General features: G+C 41.7%; 1 protein-coding gene across 2 annotated transcripts in view; it reads right to left on the bottom strand.

Annotated features, from left to right (window-relative positions):
• Positions 1-25,063, bottom strand: part of LOC133511945 (FERM, ARHGEF and pleckstrin domain-containing protein 1) — a 52,699-nt gene that overhangs the window by 15,519 nt on the left and 12,117 nt on the right. For both annotated transcript variants that reach the window (XM_061841066.1, XM_061841067.1), the window contains exons 3-13: positions 7,366-7,470; positions 7,211-7,253; positions 7,023-7,101; positions 5,715-5,812; positions 5,493-5,607; positions 3,587-3,734; positions 3,425-3,520; positions 3,186-3,349; positions 3,018-3,086; positions 2,853-2,928; positions 1,919-2,117 (exon numbers count right to left, since the gene is read on the bottom strand). In XM_061841066.1, the coding sequence (XP_061697050.1) occupies positions 1,919-2,117; positions 2,853-2,928; positions 3,018-3,086; positions 3,186-3,349; positions 3,425-3,520; positions 3,587-3,734; positions 5,493-5,607; positions 5,715-5,812; positions 7,023-7,101; positions 7,211-7,253; positions 7,366-7,470 (1,192 nt within the window). The remainder of the gene's footprint in view (positions 1-1,918; positions 2,118-2,852; positions 2,929-3,017; positions 3,087-3,185; positions 3,350-3,424; positions 3,521-3,586; positions 3,735-5,492; positions 5,608-5,714; positions 5,813-7,022; positions 7,102-7,210; positions 7,254-7,365; positions 7,471-25,063) is intronic.

The raw sequence follows: 25,063 nt of genomic DNA, 5'->3' as shown, positions 1-25,063 counted from the left end.
CGTTGTGATATTGTATTCGTTTGGAACCATCAGTGTGAATACCAATTGGGGATTTGGACAGCGAGGTGGATCTTTATTTACCATGTATAAAATTGTATAGTATATGAGGTTAGATTCCACACAATCCATCAACATAATGCAACAATATTCGCACCGAAGAAGACAGCGAAACCTGGACCTCATCCACTGCTACTTTCGTTTTTCTGCATTCCCGAGGTAAACCAGTCCGATAGATTACATTATTGGTTCTGCAAGGTTCTGAGTAACATTGCACACATACTACTCAAGAGTGTAGACTCCAAAAATTATCTAAAGATGTGGCCTATAATTTTGGGGGGATTTTTGATCCTTATTGGAAGTGATAAGGCATAGTTGATACGCTTCCCATTCAACAGGTCTTTCAAAATTGTTGCAGACTTTGTAAAGAGGACAAAAACAAAAAATTGCAGAAAAGGTCTCCGGGGTACACAATCACGTTAAATCTTAACATGGCACAGATTTTCTGGGACACTTTTAAAAAGACATCCTTCATTCATACAGGCTGAGAAAGGGAAGTCTCCTGTAAAGATGGGCCTGAGTAAGATGACCCTTGACCTTTACACCAGCAAATTCTGAAAAACAGCCCAAATTCAGACGTTCAACTGTACTTATTCCACTGATTTCTGACCACTGTGCAGGAGTGGGAAAATATCAAGTTTCACTTAATTGGTCCAAAGATTTATTTGTATTAAATGCGAATAATACATCTTTGTTCATGTATCTTTATCAGCAACCTACAGTGCTAGTCATAACTATTAAATGGTTTTCTACTAGATTGCAGAAAATATAATTGACCTGTGGTTATGGATGTTGCCATTAAAATAGAATAATATATTGGTATTAAACTAAACGGGCCCAGATTTCAAACTAACTGAGTAGGTCTTTAAGTAAATTGAGAAATTATCTCAGTAGAAATACTTTTTGTAACATTTCAGTTTGACAGTGTGCTGATGTAAAATGTGTGCCTTGGCTCAATGGAGTTTGGGAAACACTGTCCTATCAGGCTAGCCGTTGATTTTCTGAAAGCTATCCTCTTCGCTGAAGGTGTGGCATCCGTCCTCGTCTGCCTCCTCATCCAGTTGGAGGCTACCGAAGGAGAACTTGTTTCTCGGTATGGACCACGTGGCCTCTGTCACATTCTTAAACTTGAGTTGGTTGCTGCCTTTCCCCCGATTGCCCTCAAACTCAGACTCACTGGACTCCGAAGCACTAGTGTTACAGCCTTCGCTCATCTGAACTGCTACCACATCTGTGACACCAGCCCGCCGTGTACTCTCGGAACTGGTCTTAGCTCTGCCTGGGGCTGAGAGCCCGTTAGCCAGCATGCGGCGTTCTAGAGCAGCAATTCGCTCGGCATCGGACATGTCGGGTGGTAGTCCTCGCCCAGGAAAGGACATTGCTGGATTTGGGTCAGCGTGAGGGCGATGTTTTGGTTTGTGGTGTTTTCGAGAACGATGAGAGCGGTTTGGGTTTACTACAGTACTTGTGTAGCCATTTTGCTCAGCGTGACTTAGAAAGGTGCACATACCAGAGGTGACGGGGACATTTGGTGTTTGCGTTACTTGTTGGACCATGACCACATTAGTGGAGTGTTTATCTGTACTTGTCCTATGCATGGTGGGACCATCCCAATCATTAAGCATACCATGTAGCGGTTCAGAAGAGCAAGAGTGATCCCTGTACTGCGTACTACACTCAAACCCCTCCTGGTGGACCTGTACAGGGCCATTTGTACTTCCAGAGTCCGACCCTTGCTGAAACACGACCTGCCCCCTATAGTTCTTGGGCCAACCAACCGAGTCCCTGCTCGCATTATAGTCGCTAACTCTCTCAATGCAGATGGAAGAGCAGCCGCCTTTAGCAGCTCGAGAAGCTGAACCTGTTGCCAGATGTTCAAGGTGAGCCGGCCGAGATGAGTCTTTCGCTTCCGTATTCCCGGGCGGCGAATTGTCCTCGTGGCCATTGTTCTGGTGAGGCGGGCTCACTGGAGCTTCACGTGTTTCTTCTGAACTCACCAGCGCTGACTTGTTCCAGTGGTGCTGCGAAGGAGCGTCAACTCGGTCCCTGAGAGCACCACTCTGAAGTAGAGATGGAGTTCAATTATTGAGAGTAAAAGTTTGCACAGTGAACCCTGACCATATTGCACTTCATCAATTGGGCCCCCGCAGATTTTTCACCAGTTTATTTTTTGAAAATTTTTTACAGAATACGGCCATAATCAAATTTACAACACTAAGAAGAAGAGGGCGCCCATTTCGTGTAATACTGTACCATGGTTTTCTTTTTTAATATTTCTTGTTCCCACAGAGAGAATACATCCTTCACTATTGTCGTGTGCTCTGGTTGTATGTGTTATGTGTTGTAATTACCAAGGCACCGACGCATGTCAATTTCTGTCAGGCTGTCTGTATTTTTTTACATTTCATGATAGCCTTGAGCTAGAGGACACTCGCGACACTCAATAGGATGGGTTGAAACAACGTTTTGCCCTTCAACTGAGAGTGAAAGTCTCCGTTTCCTCAAAGTTACACAGTACATGATGGTCCCCCATTTTTTCGACAGCAAGAGAGTGAAAAACAGCACAAAGAAAAAATTTTAAACGTTGCTTTAGCAAGCATAAATCTGTTCAAGCACCTGGGAAAAAAAATCAAAATCTAACTATATACTGCTGTGGTATAAAGTATATAGCTGGTGGTTATGGAACGTGCTGTATCTCCCACGATAAATGGGTGTTGACTGTATTTTATTTATTATAAAAGTACCCTGAGATTGTGTGAAAACAATCCAGGTGTATCCACTGCAGACAAACTCACTTCTTTTGGCACTTTTTGGTAGAGTGGTGAAGGCAAAGGCGATAGACGGCTGTTATGTTGGACTCGACTATGTTTCCTAGCAGACAGGATGACAAAGGTCAGTATTACAAGAAAGACTCTTGTCTTGATGAAATACATGCATACGTGCAAATACATGCCTTTTACCTTTCGAACGGGAGTTTTTTAAACTCTGAGTCCCTCACAAAGTCAATCACCTGCTTTTGCGTCCGCCCACTGCCGAGACATGCAAAGGCACATTAAACAGTGAGTAGAATTCACAGTTTCTGTTCCATCCCGACTGGGGAAAAAAGGGCAGCCAAGAGATTTTGGAACCTGAATCTGAAAGAGGAGCCTCGTGTGAACAGCACAGGCTTGGGCTTGGGCTTGGGTTCCTCAAAGAGTCGGAAGAAGGCGTGATATTCAACACAAATCTTCCAGAAGACTTTACAACAGTCTCTACTGGCCATCAGAAACTCCAGGGTGTCTTGATATGAACTCTGAAGAATACGCACCACAAATATTTAGCAAAATGTGCCCTCTCTTATGGAATCTGTTTCAGTGGAGAAAGTTACATTTTCATCAGCCCTAAGCTTGATAAGGAAACGTTTCCTCTTGAAGCTCAGTTTACGGATTTTAGACCAGTTGAAGGAATTTATCTTCGTGTGTCCCTATGGAGATGAACACAATCAAGTGAGCGTGATTTCTAAAGGAACACCCAATCTACCAGAGTTTACCTGAAAGACCAGGACGCCCATATGTGCCACAGCAAGGCTTAGACGCGAGCCTTCGCGGTCTTTTGCCGGGTGGAGACGAATCCCGTACATTTCCAGCCGGCGTGCCACTTCTAGTAACTGGAAGTCGGATTCGGCCGGTGTACGACCACTAACAACACAGAAGGCCAACAACATAAACACAAACACTGTATGGTTGAGACACAGTGAGGGCATTGTCATGTAGCGCGAAGCCCGACTAGATTGGAGTTCATTGTTTGCGGACCCTGTAAAATGGCAGATTTTTACACGATCATTATGGGTTTATACACTATATATTAGTCCTAATACCGAGTTTTTCCTGTTTTAATATTTGTTGTTGCCATAAAACCAAGGGAATACAGTATGCACCTATGAGTACTGCTGCATGCTGTTTGTACAGTATGTGGTGCCATGCGTGTTAAAGTGCCAGTTATTTGAAAGTTTCTACTGTTGCTATAATTTCAATGCAATTATTTGTTACCCTGTCTATGGCAATTTGCATTATGTTAGCAATAATGCACCTGACTTGCAAAAATTACATGACTTAGTTTTAACAGATAAAGTATGCAATAGTTAATTCTGTTTTGTTTTATTTGTCAGTTTTATGGTGAACTTCACCTAGGAGTGGCGAAGAGCTTCAAGCAAGCATGCTTTGCTTTTTAACCGGCTTCAAGGAACGCTTTTAAAGTGTGCTTTAATAAAATTAAATGTGTTGAGAGTGAGTGGGAAGGTTAACAGAAAAATTTTTTTTTGATATGGTCTCCATAGCAGATTGTGGGTGAGTCTGGAACCTTTCCTTCGTATAAACTTGCTATAAGCTTGCTGTAATCCTAATAATCCTTTGGTTGATATATTGAACTTGTACAAAACGATAAGGCAGCTTGCAAATGCTAAACTTTAACATAAGGGTTACGAAGCACAGCGTTCTCCTGATAATGTGAAGCGTGACTTATGTGAAAACTTGCAATTTGAAGCGTAGTAAATTATTCATTTGATTTTTGCCAGACAGCTAAAATCATGATGGCACATTGTTTTCAAGTAGGAAAAATGTAGATGGAAACAGCTGAGACACCAATCACCTCGCACTGTACTTTACTCGTCAATAATATTGGCTTTTGTGTAGTTTTAGTGGTCGTGTATCCAAAGAGTTCTGTGCAGCATTTGTAAATAACATCAGACCAATTAAATCAATCTCACGCCATCCATCACCGATAAGTACAATAGCATACAGGTCAACTGTTTATGTACAATTTTGCGAAAGTTGTCAAGAGAGGATTAACTTAAATATTCATATCAGCAAAGAAGCGTTCCTTCAGCTTGCGTTCGGTGATTAATGAACGGCTTATCTTCACATGGCACCACCGCTACGAGAACCGCAGCTTTCGTTATCAACTAAGAAGGGCTCCGGGGGAGGGGGTGCAAAATTGAAAAGAAAGGAGTACATTAAAAAGAGCTCCTTTTGAGGCACAGTCGTTCACCCGCAGAGACTCCATCAGTTTGAGGAGTCGCTTTTGGCTTCAATTCAAATTGAAAAAGGACCCTTGACTTCACACAACACCCGAGAACCCACCCTCTGAAGGGTGCTGACAACAACGGTGACTTATCTGGTGCGTGAACACAGCGTTTCACTGAGGAGCAGACAAATCTAAATCCACGTGGGGTCGGTAGCAATAAAATGCCCCACAAAGACTGTAGAAAATGTATGACCAGATTGTGCACATCACATTTGGTGGTGCAAGTCAGCCATTCTATTTGATACAAAACATTCAATATTCAATTGAAATGATATCTTATAATACAAAAATCATGTCAGTATGATAAAATGTGGTTCAATTGATCTACTATTAGGAAGGGATCTTAAAAATGAAAAGGGCAGCACCGTGCTTACATATTCATTGAGTGGAACTCCATCATCTTATCAATCAAGGGCATCTGATCGGGGATATACTTATTATTGAGGAGGTGTGACCGGCACTGGCTTTCCTCAAAGTCACCAATTTCAGCTGAAAAGAAGGAAATAAAGATTGCAAATTAAAGAAGAAGGGATGTGGCTATTGAGACAATAATTGAAAACCAACTCGAAAACAAAATGTAACCTTTCAGTACTCACACTGCATAATGTGGGAGACCAACAGCGCAGCACTGGTGTCATTGCAGGTCAGGCGACCGCTGGAAAGATCCTGTTTGATTTGGAGGGCAAATAAATACCTGGAAAAGAGCGTTGATGGTGATGGGGAGCGCCAGACAACCTCAACAGTCGCCCCCCCCAAAAAAAAAAACAAAACAAAAAAAAAAAAAACACCTTTGATAGTGCTTGGCATCCAATTTGAAGAAATTTCAATGAAACTTTTTCCATACAAATCAAATAAGATGGGGAAAACAAATATTCAAGATGTGTTTTTTACCTCTCACAGAAAGGGTTAGGGTTAGTTAATTACTGGATTATGTTTAATGTAAAAGTATTATTTTGTCATTATCTTGGTCCAAAGAAACTTTGTGAAAGTGAGTGGAGGTGCTTCATTTGGACAAAAGTACTGTTTTGCCACCATCCTGCAGTCTACATGGTCAGTTCTAAACATTTTTCTTTCTTCCATTATTTATGTAGGGGTTCAGCCCCATATCCCCTGGGACAGTCATATTTATGCAGTAATGATAGGAGAATTGTGTGTCTTTGAAGGAGTGTTTCATCACATGCCTCTACAGCTGACTTTGCCTTGTACCTTCCATTATTTTCTTCAGTAATACTGTAATTGCCAATTTAAATTAGCCATGCTGTGCAGCATTCATTACATATTTGACAATTTGCCTTTCCACAGATTTATATTGGAACTGATCCTTCGTTACCGGGTGAAAGACTATCCAATTCTTTATTTTTGTGCCCAGGCCAAAATGCTGTCTAATAGAAAAATATTGCTTTGGCACCGTCTTGTGGGATCTTTTTGTGAAGGAACTATGTTGAAATGAGGCATGGAACTACAAGGATTGATCTCATGACTGTCTAACTGGGATGTTTCGTCTTGTGGCATCTATAGGAAATTGTAAACCTTACGGGGGTTTGCTATTTACAGCAGGGCTTGTCATACTCTGGATTGTACTGACCAGCCAGGATGAGAGTACCCATGTCCTATGGCTTAAGCCTATGATTATTTCCATACTTTTCCTCAACAAAAATAATAATAAAAAAAAGACCGCTCAAGTTAATCCTTCAGAGGCTTGTTAAGTCTGAAGTTTTTTTTCTACACTTAATTTCCTCCAAAATATTGTTAGAACTACAAATTGTACAACTTTAGAAGCATCTGACATTGAAGGCTCCAATTTACATATGCCTCTCATTTCTTTAAACAGTTATATTTTAAATTAGAATAAAGGCAAACTTAAGGAGGTGAATGTAGTATTAATAATGTGGAAAGGAACTCACCGAGTCAGCTCCTCCAGCAGCTGGGCAGGGTCCGGAGGAAAATATTTCACGGCAAACCTCAATGTTATGTGCTTCGGTCCTGTTAGGAACATTTAAAGTATAAAAATAGAAATTGGTAGAACCCTGTTAAATCTGTACCTTAATAAAAAGCTCTCTGTTGGAACAAGAAAAAAAAGCTAAATATTTACGTCTCAGCTGCTTGATAATAGGTCTGATCGGATCCAACCAAACCTGTGGATAGAAGACAACATCACTATCTAAGTGGTCTTGTGAAGAGAGAATTCCTGGCTTGATAACTCTAATTCCAATTATCCAGTTCACTTTATTTGTCCTTTTCGCGCACCATGATATTTTGATGGTTCTGGAACTCCAGGCCGAAGTAATCGCCTTCTATGAGATTCATGTGGTTGCACACCAGGTCGAATAGCACCTTGCCTGAAGCTTTGACCTGTGATCAGAACAGAAAACAAAGCAAAACATTATGGACATGAAGAGTAGTGTTCCATCCAATGACATGATGACCTTTTACACTAATATTTAAATAATCAGTGTTGGGCAAGAGCGTCTCTAAAAGTAGCACCACTACTAGATTAACTACATTTCTCAGTAGCACAGTTGTATTGTTTACAAAATTAAAGAGCTGTTCAGTAGCGAAGAAAATGTATATGTTCCGATGTTTGGTGTGGAACCCCAAAAGGAAACTCTTGCAAAGTTTCAAGTCCAGCACAAATTTAAGGACACACACTTCACATACAATGTGTGCAAAGTTAACAACAATCACCAGCTAAACTAGACATCATGACCCACCAAAAGGCAACAGCTAAAACAGCACTAGAATAAAACGACACGTGTGCGTGTGTGTGTGCGCGCGCATGCAGGTGTGTCTGCGTCTGTGTGAAGGAAATTAAAAAAGGAAACAGTAGGGAACATGACAAAAGAGACAAGGCTAGTTTTCAGCCCAACTTTGTGTTGGGTTACTTTGAAGTAGGTTTTTTTTGTGCAGGTTGTTTTCTCAATAAAACCAAATTGTTGTCAGTTGTGTCTTTAAATAATGAATTTGATATTTCATATCCTAAAAATCAAACCGCAGAGGACAACAATGCCTATATCTGCTATTACAGTAAATCACAGTATTTTTCAGTAAACACTGCTCAGTTATGTTGAAAATAACACGGTGCTGTCAATTCATTAGCCCAAGAAAGTTTAAAAGTTAAGATGCATGACAATAAAAAGGTCTTAGAATTAAGTGTTTATTTATAGTCTACCCCAATAGCACAATTACAAAACCTTAATTGAAGCTCCACCCAACTGAAGTAGAGTTGACGTAGTTGAGCAATTTTTGTCATTTTGTGAAAACAGTTTGCTATAATACTAAATTTTCCAAGCAGCTTTTCCAACACGGTTAGTAACAACCAACTCGACTTTAATTGCCTTTTGTAAACCAATAATACAAAAAGAACATCCAGAAACAAAGGAGAATTCCACTTTGGGGACAAGTCAAACCCCCTGGAGGTTAATGACACCAAGCAGAAAACAAGTCGAAACTCCTCCATGAACTCCACCCCACTTACAAAGGCAACACAACAAAGCCAGCTTCCCTCCCTATTGCCACACAAGTCACCTACGGTTTTATGACAAACTTTCCGTGTGGTTCTCTCTGCTGGGGTTGACGCGCAAAACAAAGTAAACATGGACACTAACACTTGTATGGCAGCCAGGTAAAGGCACCTCTTGTGGGACACAACAGCAGCATTTTGTGACTGGTTTGTACAAGCGCAAACTCAGTGAAGGTCCCCCCATGACTCGGCTAATGATCTACTTTTGTGTGAGGGAATGTTTCCAGGAAGCTGAGTCTCCTCTAATTTTACACCCAAAGACAGACAGTTGCTGAAGTGGAAAAATAAAATCCCTTGCAACAACTCAACCAAACCTGTCTTGAGGTCATTCCACTGTGCTCCTTTTAATACTCCAATTAAAACAAGAGTTCCATCATGTAACACAAAATATAATTAAAATAAACTATTTAAGAGCCATTGATTGTGGTACATACACATCACTCGGCAGAGCCAAGGGCATCTGCAGACAAGCAGCTGCGACCGTCTGATGATAAGGGTTGGAGGAGTATGGCCCAAACAATCTCTGACAGAAGGCTATGGTTCATCCTGACAGACTGCTGCAAGCAAAGTGGTGAGAAATAATTATGTCTGAGCAAAGGCTTGGGAAAGTAGAACGGAATGACACTTAACGCTGTGTCAAGCAGATGTGGAAGACACGGTGAGCAAGTGGGCTACATGTGCTTGAATCATCGGGCCAACCGCCTGTGATCACTCACTGCCAGGACGCCAGCCAGTGTCTGTGGTTTTGGCTCTTGCAGGTGTGCCACAACTTTGGCACATGCCAGCACATGTGGGTGGATTTTTCCCCAACCAACCGGGTTTGTTTACACCGTCTGTGACAAAAATCAATTTAGGCGACTACATTGCTGGCCTGAATACTATCAAAAGTACAACATTTACAACCTAAATTCTAATATTTGTGTATTCTCTTCATTTTCTATCATGTCTCTTGGCTGCACTGATTCCAAAAGTGGATTTTAGATCCCCCCTCAAATCTGATTTTAGCCTCTATGTGCTGCCATGTCAATCTAATCTGCCCTGGGCCTTCATAATCATTTGTGCTGTATGACGTAACTAAAACTATATTCGCAATGGGGACTGTTTCTTGGACCAATCAGATTTTACATTCCTCCTCTATGACGTCTGCCTTTTAACATCCTCTGAATGATCTGAAATCAACACGCATATGCTCCGTGCGTGCAGTTGTTGATGCTCCAAATTTCAATATCGGATCACAAAGAACAAGAGGAGAAAACAATAAAAGTTAAACGGTGTGTTTATCAAGCTGAAGCGCTCTCATATCCTGCCCTGTAAATCTACTGTCATTGGAAAATAAAGCAACATCCGAACCGGGATGCGTGAGGCTGCAGGCTGATTAGATTTGGGGGGCTGATTAAATGCGGCTGTTGCACTTCAGAGACACGGAGCAACCACTCCACACTGCAACATTTGAAACAATAAGAACGCTGTTTGGACAAGCTGCTCATGCACACACTCGCACATTGTTCACTCTCACATTTAGATGAGACAGTAAAATACTGGTAGTGGCCTTTCAACGTCTTATTTGTCTTGTAGCATTTGGAACACGGATTTTTGTAACAAGATGAAACCTAAGAGATTCTCTCTTAATTTTGCTCCACTCCTGATTTCATTTCAATGCAAACAGGAAACATGCTACTATGCTACGCCACTGACATATTTTTTTATGCCTACACATAATGTTTTTCAGGAGGGAAAAAAAAATATTGGTTTGAAACCTTTGGTTGTTGGAAGGCAACCCACCAGGTTATTACGAGGCTTTTTTTGCGCTGCAACAACGAGGCGCTCTAATGCGGCCATGCTACCCCTAAGCCTCAGTCCACATGCTGGCTGTTAAGTCGGACTTAAAAAAAAAAAAAAACAAAATGAAAATCTGCTGCTGATGCCAACAAAGGCACATGAGCTCTTATATACTGAGAGTTGACACATTCTACTTGGGCCCTATTTATTTATTTGGAGGGAGAGGGAACACGTGACCAACCCCCCCCCCAAAAAAAAAAAACAAAACAAAAAAAAAACCAACTATACTTCCAGATGTTAGTACTACAGACTGTACATTGTATATTATCTTCAAACGCATGTTTTTAGAAACAAATCTCTGCAATTACCCAGTCTTATTTTAAAAGCTTATTCAATCAAAATGTATAACAATTGCCACCAATAGAGTATACTGTACATAAGATGCACAAGTTAGCCTCCACACATCCTTATTCTGTGCAGGGTGGGGAGAATGTAAAGGGTATCAGCTCGGCTCATTAGGTTTTCACATAACAGCGCTGTTTGTGTTTATGTGTATCACCACTTGAAATCATGCTCGCACCACTACACTGACCTCCGCATGCCCACTCCCCAGTTGATAGAGGATATCTAAACAAAGATGACAGCGGTTTGTGCATACACATACACTTGGGCTTACACTGCAGGGCAAACTACAACAAAAACCTCATGCAAACCCCACTCTTTAGTAAGCAGCTTCTAGCAAATACCAGCCATGAAAGGTCAGGTACATCATACTGCATTGCTACATTTCCCCTCCAGGAGATGTTGGTATGGTCCAGTTCACCAATGATGTGCCAGCCTTGGCAGGGCTTACCCACACCACCCCCAACACTCGAAGGATGTGTGTGTGGCAGGGGTGGCAAACACACTGCCAGTGCCTGCAGGCTCGAGGGGGAACAAAGAGAAGCTTGTCACAGGGCACAAGAGAAGTAAATGATGGCATTTGAGCCAGCTGCTGAACCATTGTTAGACAGAGAATTGGCTGGGATTTAAAAACTGGACATTACATTTGCTTTTCCGAGCGTTCCGTGGCCTTTCTGGCTTGGATCTAATGGATGGAATAACGGAGCGTCAGTCACACAGCGGGAGGCTTAGCCGCATCATAAGAGGCTCAAGGTCAAGAAAGAGAGTGATTTAAAGGCAGGAATGCGCGTTGGCGGGAAGCAACTAGAGTAAGAATATAGCCAAGAACATTGATCGTCGTCAGAAGGATGCAGCGTCACCACCAGTGTGGCAGACAAATGTGGCTGCGATTGAACTTTATAAGTCAACTGTGGCATTTGCACTCTCAGGCTTAGGTTCAGATTACAAAAGTACTTCCAGTAGCAGGAATATTCATTCCCACACTGCAGGGCTTTTATAGATAACATATGTGAATACTACACTGACTTCCTGGCCCCATTTCCCATGGGTTCAGCAGTAAGCCAGTTATTTTACCATATCACATAAGAGACATCTCTGCGCAGTGGTGTCTTGGCACGTACTGTATGAATGGATGTGCATGCATAGGTATACACACACTGTAAGGGAGGGGTAGGACAGAGAGGTCAATGGCAATGAGAGCTCATTGTGATTCAGGTCATGCACGGCCGAGGTTCCCGGGGTGGCTCAACTACAAGCTGCAAGCTGACAGGGAGAGAATGGAGGGTGCAAACCTGCCGATAACCACGTATAGAAACTCTCACAGCCTGTATGGATGCTCTGCCACACACGTTTGTCATGTGGAATTTCTACAGCAATATCTTTCCAGCAGCCCTTATTGCATTAGGAAAACAAAACTGGCCTAATAGGAGAACATCCAACTAAGGACATTCATTGCTTGGAAAACCTTTTAGTTATTTACCACCCGAGCTGCACAACAACAAAAACAAGAGTGACGTGGGGGTTCCCTCAGCTGTCAAGACTCATAACCTCACAGGAGTCCTGTCTTAAGGTGCCCAAAAGGAAAACCGTGAAAATAATGTCCCTGGGATTTCATAGGGGGCTTCAGCCAGGATCTAAAATAACTAGCAGCCCTGAGCATCACACAGCTACTAACGCATTGATTTTGCATGAAGCAGAAGAATCAAGCAAGCATTCTGTGGCATCAGTTAAGATTGAAGCTTTGTGTGGGGACTTCCCACTTTCGGCTTGAGCGACATAGATCAGGGAGATCTAAAAGTTGTGGGTGTGCATATTTACTGACTGACTGACTGCTCTACCAGAAAGGAAAAGGGAGACTCTTTGGCATGCTCACAAAAAAAAAGTTGCGGAAATATCTCGCACATGCACCGAAGTGAGACGCCACTAAATGTTTTCATGCTTGAAGTTAACTGCGCCTTACTCATTAGAGTGAGCAGGAGAGCAGAAGAAGGTTTAAAGACTCCTGGAATGACCAAAAATGACTGGCCTCTCCCTTTCATCTGCCCCAATCCTTTTCTGAATGCAGCAAATTCTGGACCCCCTGCCGTTTGGTCACCACAGCAAACCCTAACCCCTGCAAAAGGATTAAAGTCACTCACAGGGTGCATGCTTTGCTTCACATTTAAGGACAGTAAATAAAGGCAGACTGATGGAAATGTTTTAAGCATACGCATTTGGCATTTGCAGGGATTTCCAGACTTTTAAGCTCAAGGCTGAAATTCAACTGATTTATGTATTTCAATCACATATGGAATTTTTATCCTTGTATCCTCATTATTAATTCATGAATTGATTATATTATACAATGGCATGAAAAAACATGAATCCAAAGCTGCAAAGAGCATGCACAAATTTGATGTACATGACACCCACCAAAATATTCCAAGCAAATGTAAGAGTAGGGATGGAAATACTGAAGTCTCAACTAGTTTGCTCTCAAGAGAAGGACAACATGACGTCAACTACGGGATGCCCCTTAATACCAGTGCCTTTGGGCTGCATGTTTCTGCTCAGTGCAACCTCAAAAGAGGAATCAAGAACACATTAATACAACTCAAAGGATAACAAAGAATTGGTTAATTGATCATTATTTTTCCCCATCAATTAGTGACATTTATTTAAATACCTACTCCTACATGAAGCCTTATTGGATGAAAATTCATTCTCAAAATAAAACAGACGATGAAAATCATGAGTTGAGCAGAAATTTGGAATACAGATGCGTAATACAAGCATGAAAGCAACAGCAATCAGCAGGCTAATCACAAGATTAATCGAGTGAAAAGGAACGATAAGCCCCTCAAGGTTGGGACAAAGAGAAGCGATGACGTCTCAACCACACACAAAAATGTTTTTCACCTCAAAACCTGCCGACTTTCAAATACATGTACCACAGCAAAGTTTCGAGACAACTAAAAAGCGACAAAAATAACATCAGTGAACCTGTTGGTGGCTCATGGATTGAAAAACAAATGGCTGACTCAGCATGTTGCTAGACATTCTGGGTCTCCACACAATATTACTTCTACTTCGTAGTAAGGTTCTATACAATCCGAAGGTTTAGTACTACTGGTAATTGGGCCACATCCACTTGCTTCAAAAAAGGGAATGGATGGGACTACAGGTTCTCGAAGAATAGATGGTTTGTTCCTCCTTGCCCTAATGCATGTTCCTGCTTTTAACCTTAATCTCCACCGGTAATAAATAATGACAGCGGCACATGCTGCTCTCCAGGAGAGGCCAATCTATTGGCCTCCTCGAGATTAGCCTTAAACGACTTAGCCGAGCAGAGTGGCAAATCCAGAGGCTCTCTACCCTGTGATGCAGACTCATTTACCGTAACGATGCGGAGCGCTCGTGAGTTGACATATTGAACTCGATCGCAAACGTGTCACACAGCAGGGGAAAAGAACTGCAGAAGAATCTGCTGCTCCTTCCGAACATATTTGGGTAGCAGTTAAGTAGAAGTGGCAACGGAAATGTAAAAAACTAAAATCCATACTGAATTTGTTTTTTAGGTTTGGTGGACATTGAGATTAACTCCAACGCAGAGGGCAAACATCAATAAAATCCGATGTAACATTTTAATCTGTTCAGGATTAGCCTCCATCAGGAAGGCGCTTGCTACAGGTTTCCTTGACAGAATACTCTAATGCAACAAGTTCATCAGTACAGTACATGCCTAAAAAATTTTAGAGTCACTTTTTGCGGAATAAGACAGCAGTCACAAACTAACAGCAATTTTTGGTTGATGGTAAGAAGTGGGATATACCCTCGACTGAGTACCTGTCAGTTACGGAGCCGATTACATGCGACTTGTTTTCACCAATTTTGTTCAGTTCAGTACGGTTTAAAATGTTCAACGCACACCATCCCAGAATAGACTCCCTCGGTATATCACAGTTCTGGTCCCACTGAAATACTTTGGTATGTTTGAGAATTCAGAATATTGTCAGAGAATTGTCCACCTCCTTCTGTAATACAATGGAAGGAAGTAAATCCGCAAAATACCGAAACATTATGGATTTCTCTAGAAGGCTATCTCAAAGGAATAATGTGACGTCACACAAAGTTACTGAGAGACGCCTACATATCCAATACTGGAAACACAACACTGATCAGGTTTTAACAAACTGCGACTTGGTGTAACTATGGTCACCATTCCCAGTCACATCAACAAGTGCTGGCGGTTTTGAAATTCCACTTAAAATTCCTGGAATGGAGACACAGCGCAGCTGCTGGAAAGCGTTGGCCTCACAGTTCTGAGGACCCGGGTTCAATCCCAGCCCTCCCTGTGTGGAGTTTGCATGTTCTCCCCGTGCCTGCGTGGGTTTTCTCCGAGCACTCCGGTTTCCTACCACATCTCAAAAACATGCAACATTGATTGGACACTCTAAATTGCGAGTGCGACTGTTGTCCGTCTCCATGTGCCCTGCGATTGGGTGGCAACCAATTGAGGGTGTACCGCGCCTCCTGCCCGTTGACAGCTGGGATTGGCTCCAGCACTCCCACGACCCTTGTGAGGATAAGCTGCTAAGAAAATGGATGGATGGATTCCTGGAATTCCTTGAAAGTTGGAAACGTTCAATTGGAAACTTTCTAAAGAAAATATGAGAATAAATATTGATTCATAGGAGTAAACCAGGACTTCACAATTATTTTTTCTCTTTTACAAAAGGTGTCTTAATAGGTAACAAATTTAAGTGGACAAAGTATAGTTTAAAATGACTGACTAAACCCATCAAATAATCCAATCACAGCAGTACCTTGACTTATGAGTGCCACAATTTTTATACGTTTTCATGTTACGAGGGATTACTAGGTTGCTTTTTAATGCAGCCCTATGGGGGCACAAACCAGTGCAATCTGTAGGCCGGTCCCAAGCCCGGATAAATGCAGAGGGTTGCGTCAGGAAGGGCATCCGGCGTAAAAACTGTGCCAAACAAATATGAGCGTTCATCTAAAGAAAGTTTACAAAACAGTGGTGAGGCCGGCCATGATGTACGGATTAGAGACGGTGGCACTGAAGAAACAACAGGAAGCTGAACTGGAGGTGGCAGAAATGAAGATGTTGAGGTTCTCGCTCGGAGTGACCAGGTTAGATAGGATTAGAAATGAGCTCATTCGAGGGACGGCCAAAGCTGGATGTTTTGGAGACAAGATTCGAGAGAGCAGACTTCGATGGTTTGGACATGTTCAGAGGCGAGAGAGTGAGTATATTGGTAGAAGGATGCTGAGGATGGCGCTCCCAGGCAAAAGAGCGAGAGGAAGACCAAAGAGAAGGTTTATGGATGTGGTGAGGGAAGACATGAGGGCAGTTGGGGTTAGAGAGGAAGATGCAGGAGATAGGCTAAGATGGCAAAAGATGACACGCTGTGGCGACCCCTAACGGGACAAGCCGAAATTTTAGGTACAGTATGAGCAGACTTAGGATACGCTGCCACTTGTGTGAAGTGAAAAAAAGAGCAATGAAGGTACATTGCTACTTTGAGATATACGTTTCATTTGTTTGGTGATCACACTCTTAACTCCTAACAGTCTCAACTCATTCCTCCATATTGAAATGAATGGAAATGCCATTATTCCAATCCAGTCATTTTATGCAAAGGATAAAAAATATGCCTTTGAGGAGTTATATTGTCTGTCAACATGTTTTATTGCACATTTTGTGTTCAAATATCTGTTGCTCTAAAGGTTTTAGGTTGCGACACTGATATTATTCGTTAACCTGTCACTGGCGATTTACACTGTTTGTTAGCATTTTGCTAAACAGACTGTTGTAACACAAATATATGCGTTTCTTTTACAAGCGGTGGTAATAAACAATTTAACCTAAACTAACCCTTTTTTTTGAGGTATTCAGCTGAGTTCACTGCTACCTATGCTCGTGTCTCAAAATTTTGCCAAGTCAAAGCAATAACGACCACTTCCCGTGGGAATTTACCAGAAACTTTCAGGAAATTTGCAACCCTGAATGTCTTTTGAACTGTGGATGGAAGCCAGAGAACCAGGAGAGAATCAGTGCCAGCACAGGAAGAACATGAAAACTCCACACAGAAATGCCACAGTATGCTTACCAATATGCCACTATGCTGCCGGAAGCCAAACAAATATATCTTAAATTTATAATGAATTGCCAAAGTACATAAAATCTTAGAATGAGAACGATGAGCCGCCTTATGGCAGCCTTGTTGCCTGGCAACAATGCTGGCTAGGTGTAGACAGGGAATGAAAATGCGTGGCGAGCACATGTGTCAGCCTCACAGAAGCAGTTATCATCTGTAAATCATAAACTTCTCAACAGAGGGTTTCGCCACATTTGTGGAGTCAAATTGAACACGGGGAAACCGACCATGTGGGACGTTTTTCTTTCGTGGCAAATCACAACTGACACAAAGAGCACTTTTTGGTATAAGACCTGCATCGGGGAAAATATGGGGCGAGAGAATAAGCGTTCATGCTCCACAGAAATGACAGCGACACACATTACGCACAGGGGTCGATGGGAAATTGTGCAGTGACAGAGGCCGACAAATGCAAGGCTGGCAGCTGTTGCTCCCAGTCTGTAGGCCACTACTTCCTGGAAGGATTTGGGACCTTGAGACATTTCATAGAAAACGCCGTAACCGTGGCAACGTTGAAAGAATTTTAGCTCCTAATAAATGAGGGGGAACAAATGTGAACTCATTAGGAGGAGCAGGAAGTATGCTTAAATTTAACTATTATTTTCCAAGTAAAATGCCTCTGTTGTATTATTCTTGGGTGTTGGGTGCAATTTCTGTCCCTGCGTGACATAATGATGCAATTACTCTGACCACATGCATGGATTTTGGAGGATAAAGTACAAAGAACGCTAAGACCACATCCTATTTTGACTATTCTCAGGCACATCCAAAATCATTGGCTGAGAGGTTAAGCCGACTAGCCGGGCTGTGATAGCACTACAAGCACGCACACCAGGCGCACGCTTGGCCATGATGATGTTTAGGCTTTACAGTACTCCCAGGAAGAAGCAATCCTCCTGACTAATTCAACAACACATCAACAATAGATGAAGCAATGCTATGAGTGCCTCCGCTTGTAAGAGCTTTAAAGAAGTACAAGTTGAAGTGATTTGCTTTGAATGCAAATGGATTTCAGTCTCGTGAAACTCGCTCACTTTTACACCAGGTCTCCTAGGTAACAGAACAGTATGCATCATGATTGCCCCGTGGATCATTTGTCCTAGTGTACATCATCAGGGAGAGAGAATCTTTCAATGAATGTCCTGAACTACTATTTCTATGCTGCACTCAACAAATTCATGCAGCACAGAAAGGTTATCTTCGATGGAGCAAATGGACAACACTAATCAACTCCAACCAATCAATGACTCTGCCCTAACCCTATCCACAACACAGGTGCATTCAAAGTTGTATTTTCATCATTCAAGTGTGCTTGCGTGGATTACTTCAAAGGGAAACATGATAAAATAAAATAAATAAACAAGTGTTCTTAAGTAAACACACGGACCATCATTATTCGTGGCCACAGAGCTGTGCAGATGCACTGAGCATCCATAAATCTAAACAGCACTGTCAGTCCTTCCCCCATGCACTGTCTCCCATTAGCCACATCTAAAACACACCCAATAAGAGAGCTGCTCCAACAATTCTGTCTTCACAAATACGAGGTGGCCAGTACTGACAAACTGTGACAATTAAACAATTTCTTTATTTCAATATACACAACAATGCAGATATCTATTATGATGATAGATTGTGCAGGTTTAATTACAAATATCTTATTAATCAATCTCCATCTCGTAAAACATCACGTCAGGCCCGAGATACTCTATATGCAAATCCCCTCATGCGCTGTTGGACCAAAATGAGATACATTGATAGACAAATAAAAACATACCTATAGCGGGATAGATGGATTATATGGATGAATGAATAGACAGATTAAAATAAACATTGTATTTGTGCAAAGCTTTTTTTTTTTTTTTTTAAAGAAAACTGATGGTTCCAGTGAAGTTTAAAAGGACAGAATAAAATGCATGCTGATCAATTTGCAAAATGTTGACAGTACAGAGTTTAGGAAATCCACATGAAATGCCTTTCGTTCCTAGTGTGAAATTTTAAAAAAAGCCACATGGTATGTGGGATGTAGGATTTCTTCAGTCTGTCAGTGAAGCAGGGTCGTGACAGCAACCTGGAAGCAGCTCCTCTACCCGGAAATGGCGCCATGTGGTCGATGAAGCTTGTTCAGCACCCTTCTTTCTGCCATAGATGTAAGACGTAGCATTGTGCAATTGCAATACATTCGGGCGCTCGCCATCACAGACTGGTAGAACTTCTGTAGCATCTGTTTGCACGTTAGAGGAAGCCAATCTGCCGAGGAAGTCGAGGCGGCTCCTTTCCTGTGCACTGCATTAGTGTTGGCAGTCCAGACCAGCCTTTCATCCAGCTTCATCCCCAGGTAGTTGTACATTAGGACAGTCTCCATTTTTTTATACAAATATGCTTCCACCTTTACACCAATTCTCCAGAAAGCCGCAAGTTTGAAAATAAACCATAAATAAGAATGCGTCTTTCCCAATTGTAGGCTCATGGTTCACATTAGATTGTGCAGTATAATGACTACAATCAGGCTGTAATTTGATCTTAGTTTTACTAATCAAATGCATGTGCAACATACTGTTACAAGCATCCACGTTCGGGACAACTCTCCATTTGTAGAAAAAAAAAAACCCCAGCTAAACTTTAGTTTTCATTTTAATAAAATGACAAAGACAGTATGTGACTCAAAAATACAGACCTCTTTCCAAACTATAATGCAGAAAAAGTACCTTCACTGGCCACAACTTTAAGTGCACGCATACAGTTTAATCGGAGATGTCTGCTTTTACAAATATATATGTCCAGTAAAAATACACATTTTGGGATTTTCTTGTATCTCTGAACTGGGTTGCGATTGATGTGCTGAGATGTGGAAATTATAAAGGCAGCTGTACTGCTCTTAAAGCAACAGACAACGCTCCCTTTGGACAAATCCGATGAACTCTATAAATCTGTATGAATATGAAATCCAATGAAATCTATAAATCAAAAGTAAAGTGAACCTGACCTTAGCTGCACTCTTGGTGCCGAACAGAAAAATCTACTACTTGGTTATTCTCTGAGGTGCATTCACAACTGTCCTCACTTTAATACCAGCTGCAGGTACTAGTTTTCATTCTTTATTCGTCACACTTCCCAGGGGGGGTGGAACAACAATCGCTATTGTGTGTGTATGTCTTTCTCGCTTTAAGATTTTTCTTCATCCCAAACTTCCCACTCACATGTAGGCTCCACTTTCCCAAGAGAGCCCCGGATTCAATTATAGCTAACCATGTGAGAGGACCCTGGTGTCCAGGTATAGAAATGACAGAATTTCACATCTATATGTGTGTGTGTGTTGTGGGTGGTGGGGGTGGGGTGGGGTGAGGTGGGGGGGGGGAATTGGGATTACCATAAATCACATTTCCATTTTGATTGCTTCTTAAAGAATCAATGCATCATAATATGACTTAAAATAACACATTCAATTGATGGTGTATTGTACTGCCTTGTAAAAAAAAAAAAAAAAAAAAAAACAAGTACAACTCAGGTTATTGCCACAGCAACTCAGAATTATGTCCTGTTGTGGTTGGTGGATCAGCCAAAACAACGATTATAGTTTTTCTACTCTTACTTTTAGGAGTAAGAAAACATTTGCTGTACTTTGCCACACAGAAAAATGTCCCATGAGTTGAAAATACTACAGTGATACCTTGACTTACCATTCTGATTTGTTCTGAATAACTAATTTTCCCCATTAAATTGTAATGGATATGCCAGTAGCACCAATAAACATTCCATTTTTAATAAGGAAAACAGCACTATTGTAAAATATAACATAAATGAGAATATAAAGAATATAAACAGTAAACAGTTCTAATCAAGTGTAAAGATCAGAGACAAACCAAACATCCACTAGTATTTGTGTTAGTTTAAGGGTGTGACTTTCATAAATGACTTTATGAGCTGTAACTCGCCTCCTGTTGGGATGCCCAATGGGTCAATTGCAATCTACCAGTCGATCTCCGAGACAGTTATAGTCAATCGTGAACGTTTGCCCACCCCACGCCCGCAAAAAAAGTCATCCATCTGGTCGCTTGATTTGCGGCAAATGGACTGATCGCGCAGGTATTGTTGATTGACGTTTGGGTTGACCAATCTTGGCCTCTTCAGACATGTCACTGTGCATGTGTACAAAAAAAAAAAAAAAAAATCGAGTCCTAGCAAGATGGCTTCCAATTAAAAACAATGTTTCTGTCTCTTGCTTTCTTCACAGCTATTGCTGTGATGCCCCTCCCCCTTCACATCATTGCTGCGACAATATGCTCAACCCCCCCCCCCTTCATTGGCAGATCACGAGACACTTGCCGCTTAAAAAGTACATCTTTTTCTTTTTTCAAAAAGTACACCCCTGTGCTAGACGGTTAGTCCAGATTAGTGACTTTTCTATGCTCCTTGTGAGTGTTTTCATTTTGTTATTTTATGTTTGACCATTTCAATAAATGGCTGAAAGTACATTCCAACTGTCACTCCCCCCACCCCTCGTTTCACTTGAGTTGCGGCAAGGTGATAAGAAAAGTGCAGTCAGTGCTCCCAGGTACAACAGACACAACATGAGCTGGATAATGTTCCACTGTTCCGCTTGGACATGTTAATTATCCTCTGAATCTCAATGAGAAGTTCATCATTTATTAAAGGGGGCAGCGCTGCTGCTCACACGCAACCCCAGATGACATTTATTCTTCATTTTGAACAGGACGAGATCACTGGAGGACTAAGCCACACCCGTCAAATACAACCCTGCTGCTACGGAGTCAATAGGAGACCCCGCCGCAGTTGAGGATCTTAAGAAATGGATCAGAAAGATTCCTCAAAGGGTCAATAGAATAATGCATGAAGGGCCTGGAAATGTCATGCCATCCACTTTAGTGCATCTGTCACAATGGAGATCACAGGTTAGGTTTCTTGGTAAACATAAGCCCATAGAGTGAACTGGATCATGAGGATGTTCCACAAAAGGGACATCCATGTATGGTTACCATAGGAACAACATGAGAGATTTATTTTCCTTGGCTGTCCTCCCTCCAAATATGCACAGTATACACAACAAATGTCATATAGAAATGTTTCATTAGTGCCTCGGCGCTCTTTAAATTCTCTGCTTTAAATCCCAATCCCATGGAGGCTCCCTATCATGTAACATGGATTTTCGAACCACTTTACACAGTGTTGCAAAACGTTTTTTATGCTTTTCAAGCATATTGCTGGTAATATTTGATTACCTTAATTGTTGTGATGCTTTTTATTTATGAAACTACAATAAATCTCCAGGAGAGATAGACTCAGACTATAGTTTAGTATGAATGTGATTTTGTCACTCCTCAAAAAAAAAAAAAAAAAAAAAAAAGTAACAAACCAATTTTTTTCGTAAATCGGGTGACAAATTTCTGTGTTAAACAAGTTACGAGACAACCTCCAGCCCCTGCTTTTCCCTCTTCTTTGAGTGCAAGACTCACAGACCATCATTAATCTCCAAGATTAAAGAGTGTTCCTAACATTTCAAGCATTTTGGTATTCTCATCAACCATCAGCCACCGCGCTATTCCCATTTCTGCTCATCTTCGGTGGTTCCTGCCCTTTGCGACGGAATTACATTGGCAGGATATGAGGGAGGGGGAGATAAACTAACTGCCCCAGTGCAGAATTTCAATTTACAGCTGTGAGGAAAAAGGCAAGCACGAGTTCATAGATCATGTGAGTAAAGTCCAGACAAACAGCTGGTGCAAGGATGACGCAAAACTTCCTTTAAACCGTGTAAATTCACTGGAGAGATGCACAACACCCCAAATGTAGCTAAGTCCACCAGAAAAGGAATAGTTTTAACTTCTGTCTCCTTTGGCCACTCCATCTTCAAAGATTATAAATGTTGTATAACCTTTCATAGGGTGTGCTTGTAGTTGTGTTAATCTTCAAATGTGTGATGTGCATTTGTAAGGTGGCTATTGAATATCTCTAGAATTTGACTTGATGGTTTCTCAAGCCAGTTCTGCTTTGCAGTTGGGACATTGCACTTTAGCTTGAAGAGTGAAATGATCCCAAACTTTGGAAATTCTCTGTATTCTATGCATTATTTCCTCCTTTTGAAATTTGCATGCATCTAAACATTACTGTGTTTAGTACTGACTGAGTTCATCACCATTGTTTAAATGTAGAAAATCAAATCTAACTCACTTATAAAGACTACAATGATATTTTTCATGATCTTTCCAAGTAAAAAGTACTCAACCTGTTTTACATGTGCAGTAAGTTTGTGAGGCGTCAAACTTTTTTGCATCGATCACCAACATTTGGCTGTAACTCTGACACTGCGTCCTGCTCCATCCAAAATCTTAATTCCGTGTACATATCCTTGCGTGAAATAGTTGAGACATCTCTGTAGAACTCTCTTGAACAAGTCTGACACATTTGGCAAAAAACATACCGCAATATTATCTGGAATACGCGTGAGAGAATTGACTTCAAACCTGTTCTGTTCAGTTGCCATTTTGCTTGTGGGACATGGCAAATGTAGCTAAGGGGGGCAGAGCTTAAGATCGCCAGTTGGAGGTGTTCCCAAGCCAGCCGAGAGAAAGTCTCTTTAGCATGTCCTGGCTCGTCCTCGGGTCTCTTTGCAGTGGGACATGCCCGGAACACCTCACCAGGGAGACGTTTAGGAGGCATCCGAATCAGATGCCCCAGCCACCTCATCTGGCTCCTCTCAATGGGGAGAAGTAGCGGCTCGACACTGAGCTTCTCACCCTATCTCTAGGGAGAGCCCGGACACCCAGCAGAGGAAACTTGTTTCGGCCGCTTGTATCCGGGATCTTGTTCTTTCGACTAAGCTCCCTTTTTACCACAACGGGCCGATACAAAGTCCGCATCACTGATCCCTCTGTTGATCTCCCGCTGCATTGGAAAATAGATGTATGAAATAGTATCATCCTCGTGTACGAGAGATCATCTATATAAACAGCTGCCATTGTGATATATGATATTGTTCAAGGTGGAGATTGTAGGATAGTACCTAGTACAATCTGCCACTTCATTCGCGTGTTCCATGACTCATACACACTGCAATGACAGCAGAAAGCAGCGCCTTCAATAAAAGTTACACTGCAGCTCAGACCAGTTATGGAATATGCTTTCCTTAATTGGTTTTCTGACGAGTATCCCCATGCTAACACATTAAGGCTCTCCGTGGAACACCCCCTTCACCCCAACACACGTTCCTCAATCCCCACCACCACTACTACTACTTGCATGTCAGTAGAAGACTCTCTCCAATGACGCTCCTCAGCCACCTTTGCTGTAGCCATGGCAACCCACACAGAGGCCGCCTGATTCCGTGTAACCTTTCAACTCAGCCGACATTTAATTGTGATATACTGTATGTTCACAGAGGGACTATAAAGCCTTTCAGGGAATGTTACTGCCGGCTTTTCTTTAAAAAAAAAAAAAAAAAATTACAACAGCCTGGAAGCCGCAAGAAGCTGTCCTGGTGGGGAAGGAATAGCAGCAAGATACATCTATTTTAAGAGTCCCCAAAGTGTGAACAAATAATAAAATATCTTCAGCGACTACTGAGAGATGGAAATAATTCCTGGATAGTTGCAATCCGCAACATTATTGGCCTATCAAGATTCTCTTGAAGTCTCCCTTATGAGGCTGCAATAATTTTATGGGTTGACATGGGGGGTATAATAAGAGGCGCCATTTATCAGCACACTTTCACCGTTCCTTCATTTGCATTCCTCATTAAAAGCAAGCCCACTCAGCTGGTCAGAACGAAGCTCACGCCATCTCTTTCGATTTAAACCAACCTTGCAGTTTAATTCACACCCGCATTCTGACAAAATCAACCTGAAACCAACTATCTGCAATAAGGTACTGAAATAACATCATTAATACTGCATGAATCCTACTAGAAAATGGGAAACGCTAATGGCTTTTGAAAACTCTAACATGGGACAAAAGAGAGTTTGGTGAATGGCTGCTTCCCATAGCCCCTCAAAAACTGCACCAACCAATCAAATTCTCTTTCAGCCGATGAAACCTTGCAACAACAAAAATCTGCTCCCAAATC

The sequence above is a fragment of the Syngnathoides biaculeatus genome, chromosome 14 (assembly GCF_019802595.1).
Source record: "Syngnathoides biaculeatus isolate LvHL_M chromosome 14, ASM1980259v1, whole genome shotgun sequence".
Taxonomy (NCBI): domain Eukaryota; kingdom Metazoa; phylum Chordata; class Actinopteri; order Syngnathiformes; family Syngnathidae; genus Syngnathoides; species Syngnathoides biaculeatus.
This window is presented reverse-complemented; position numbering and strand designations above follow the sequence as displayed.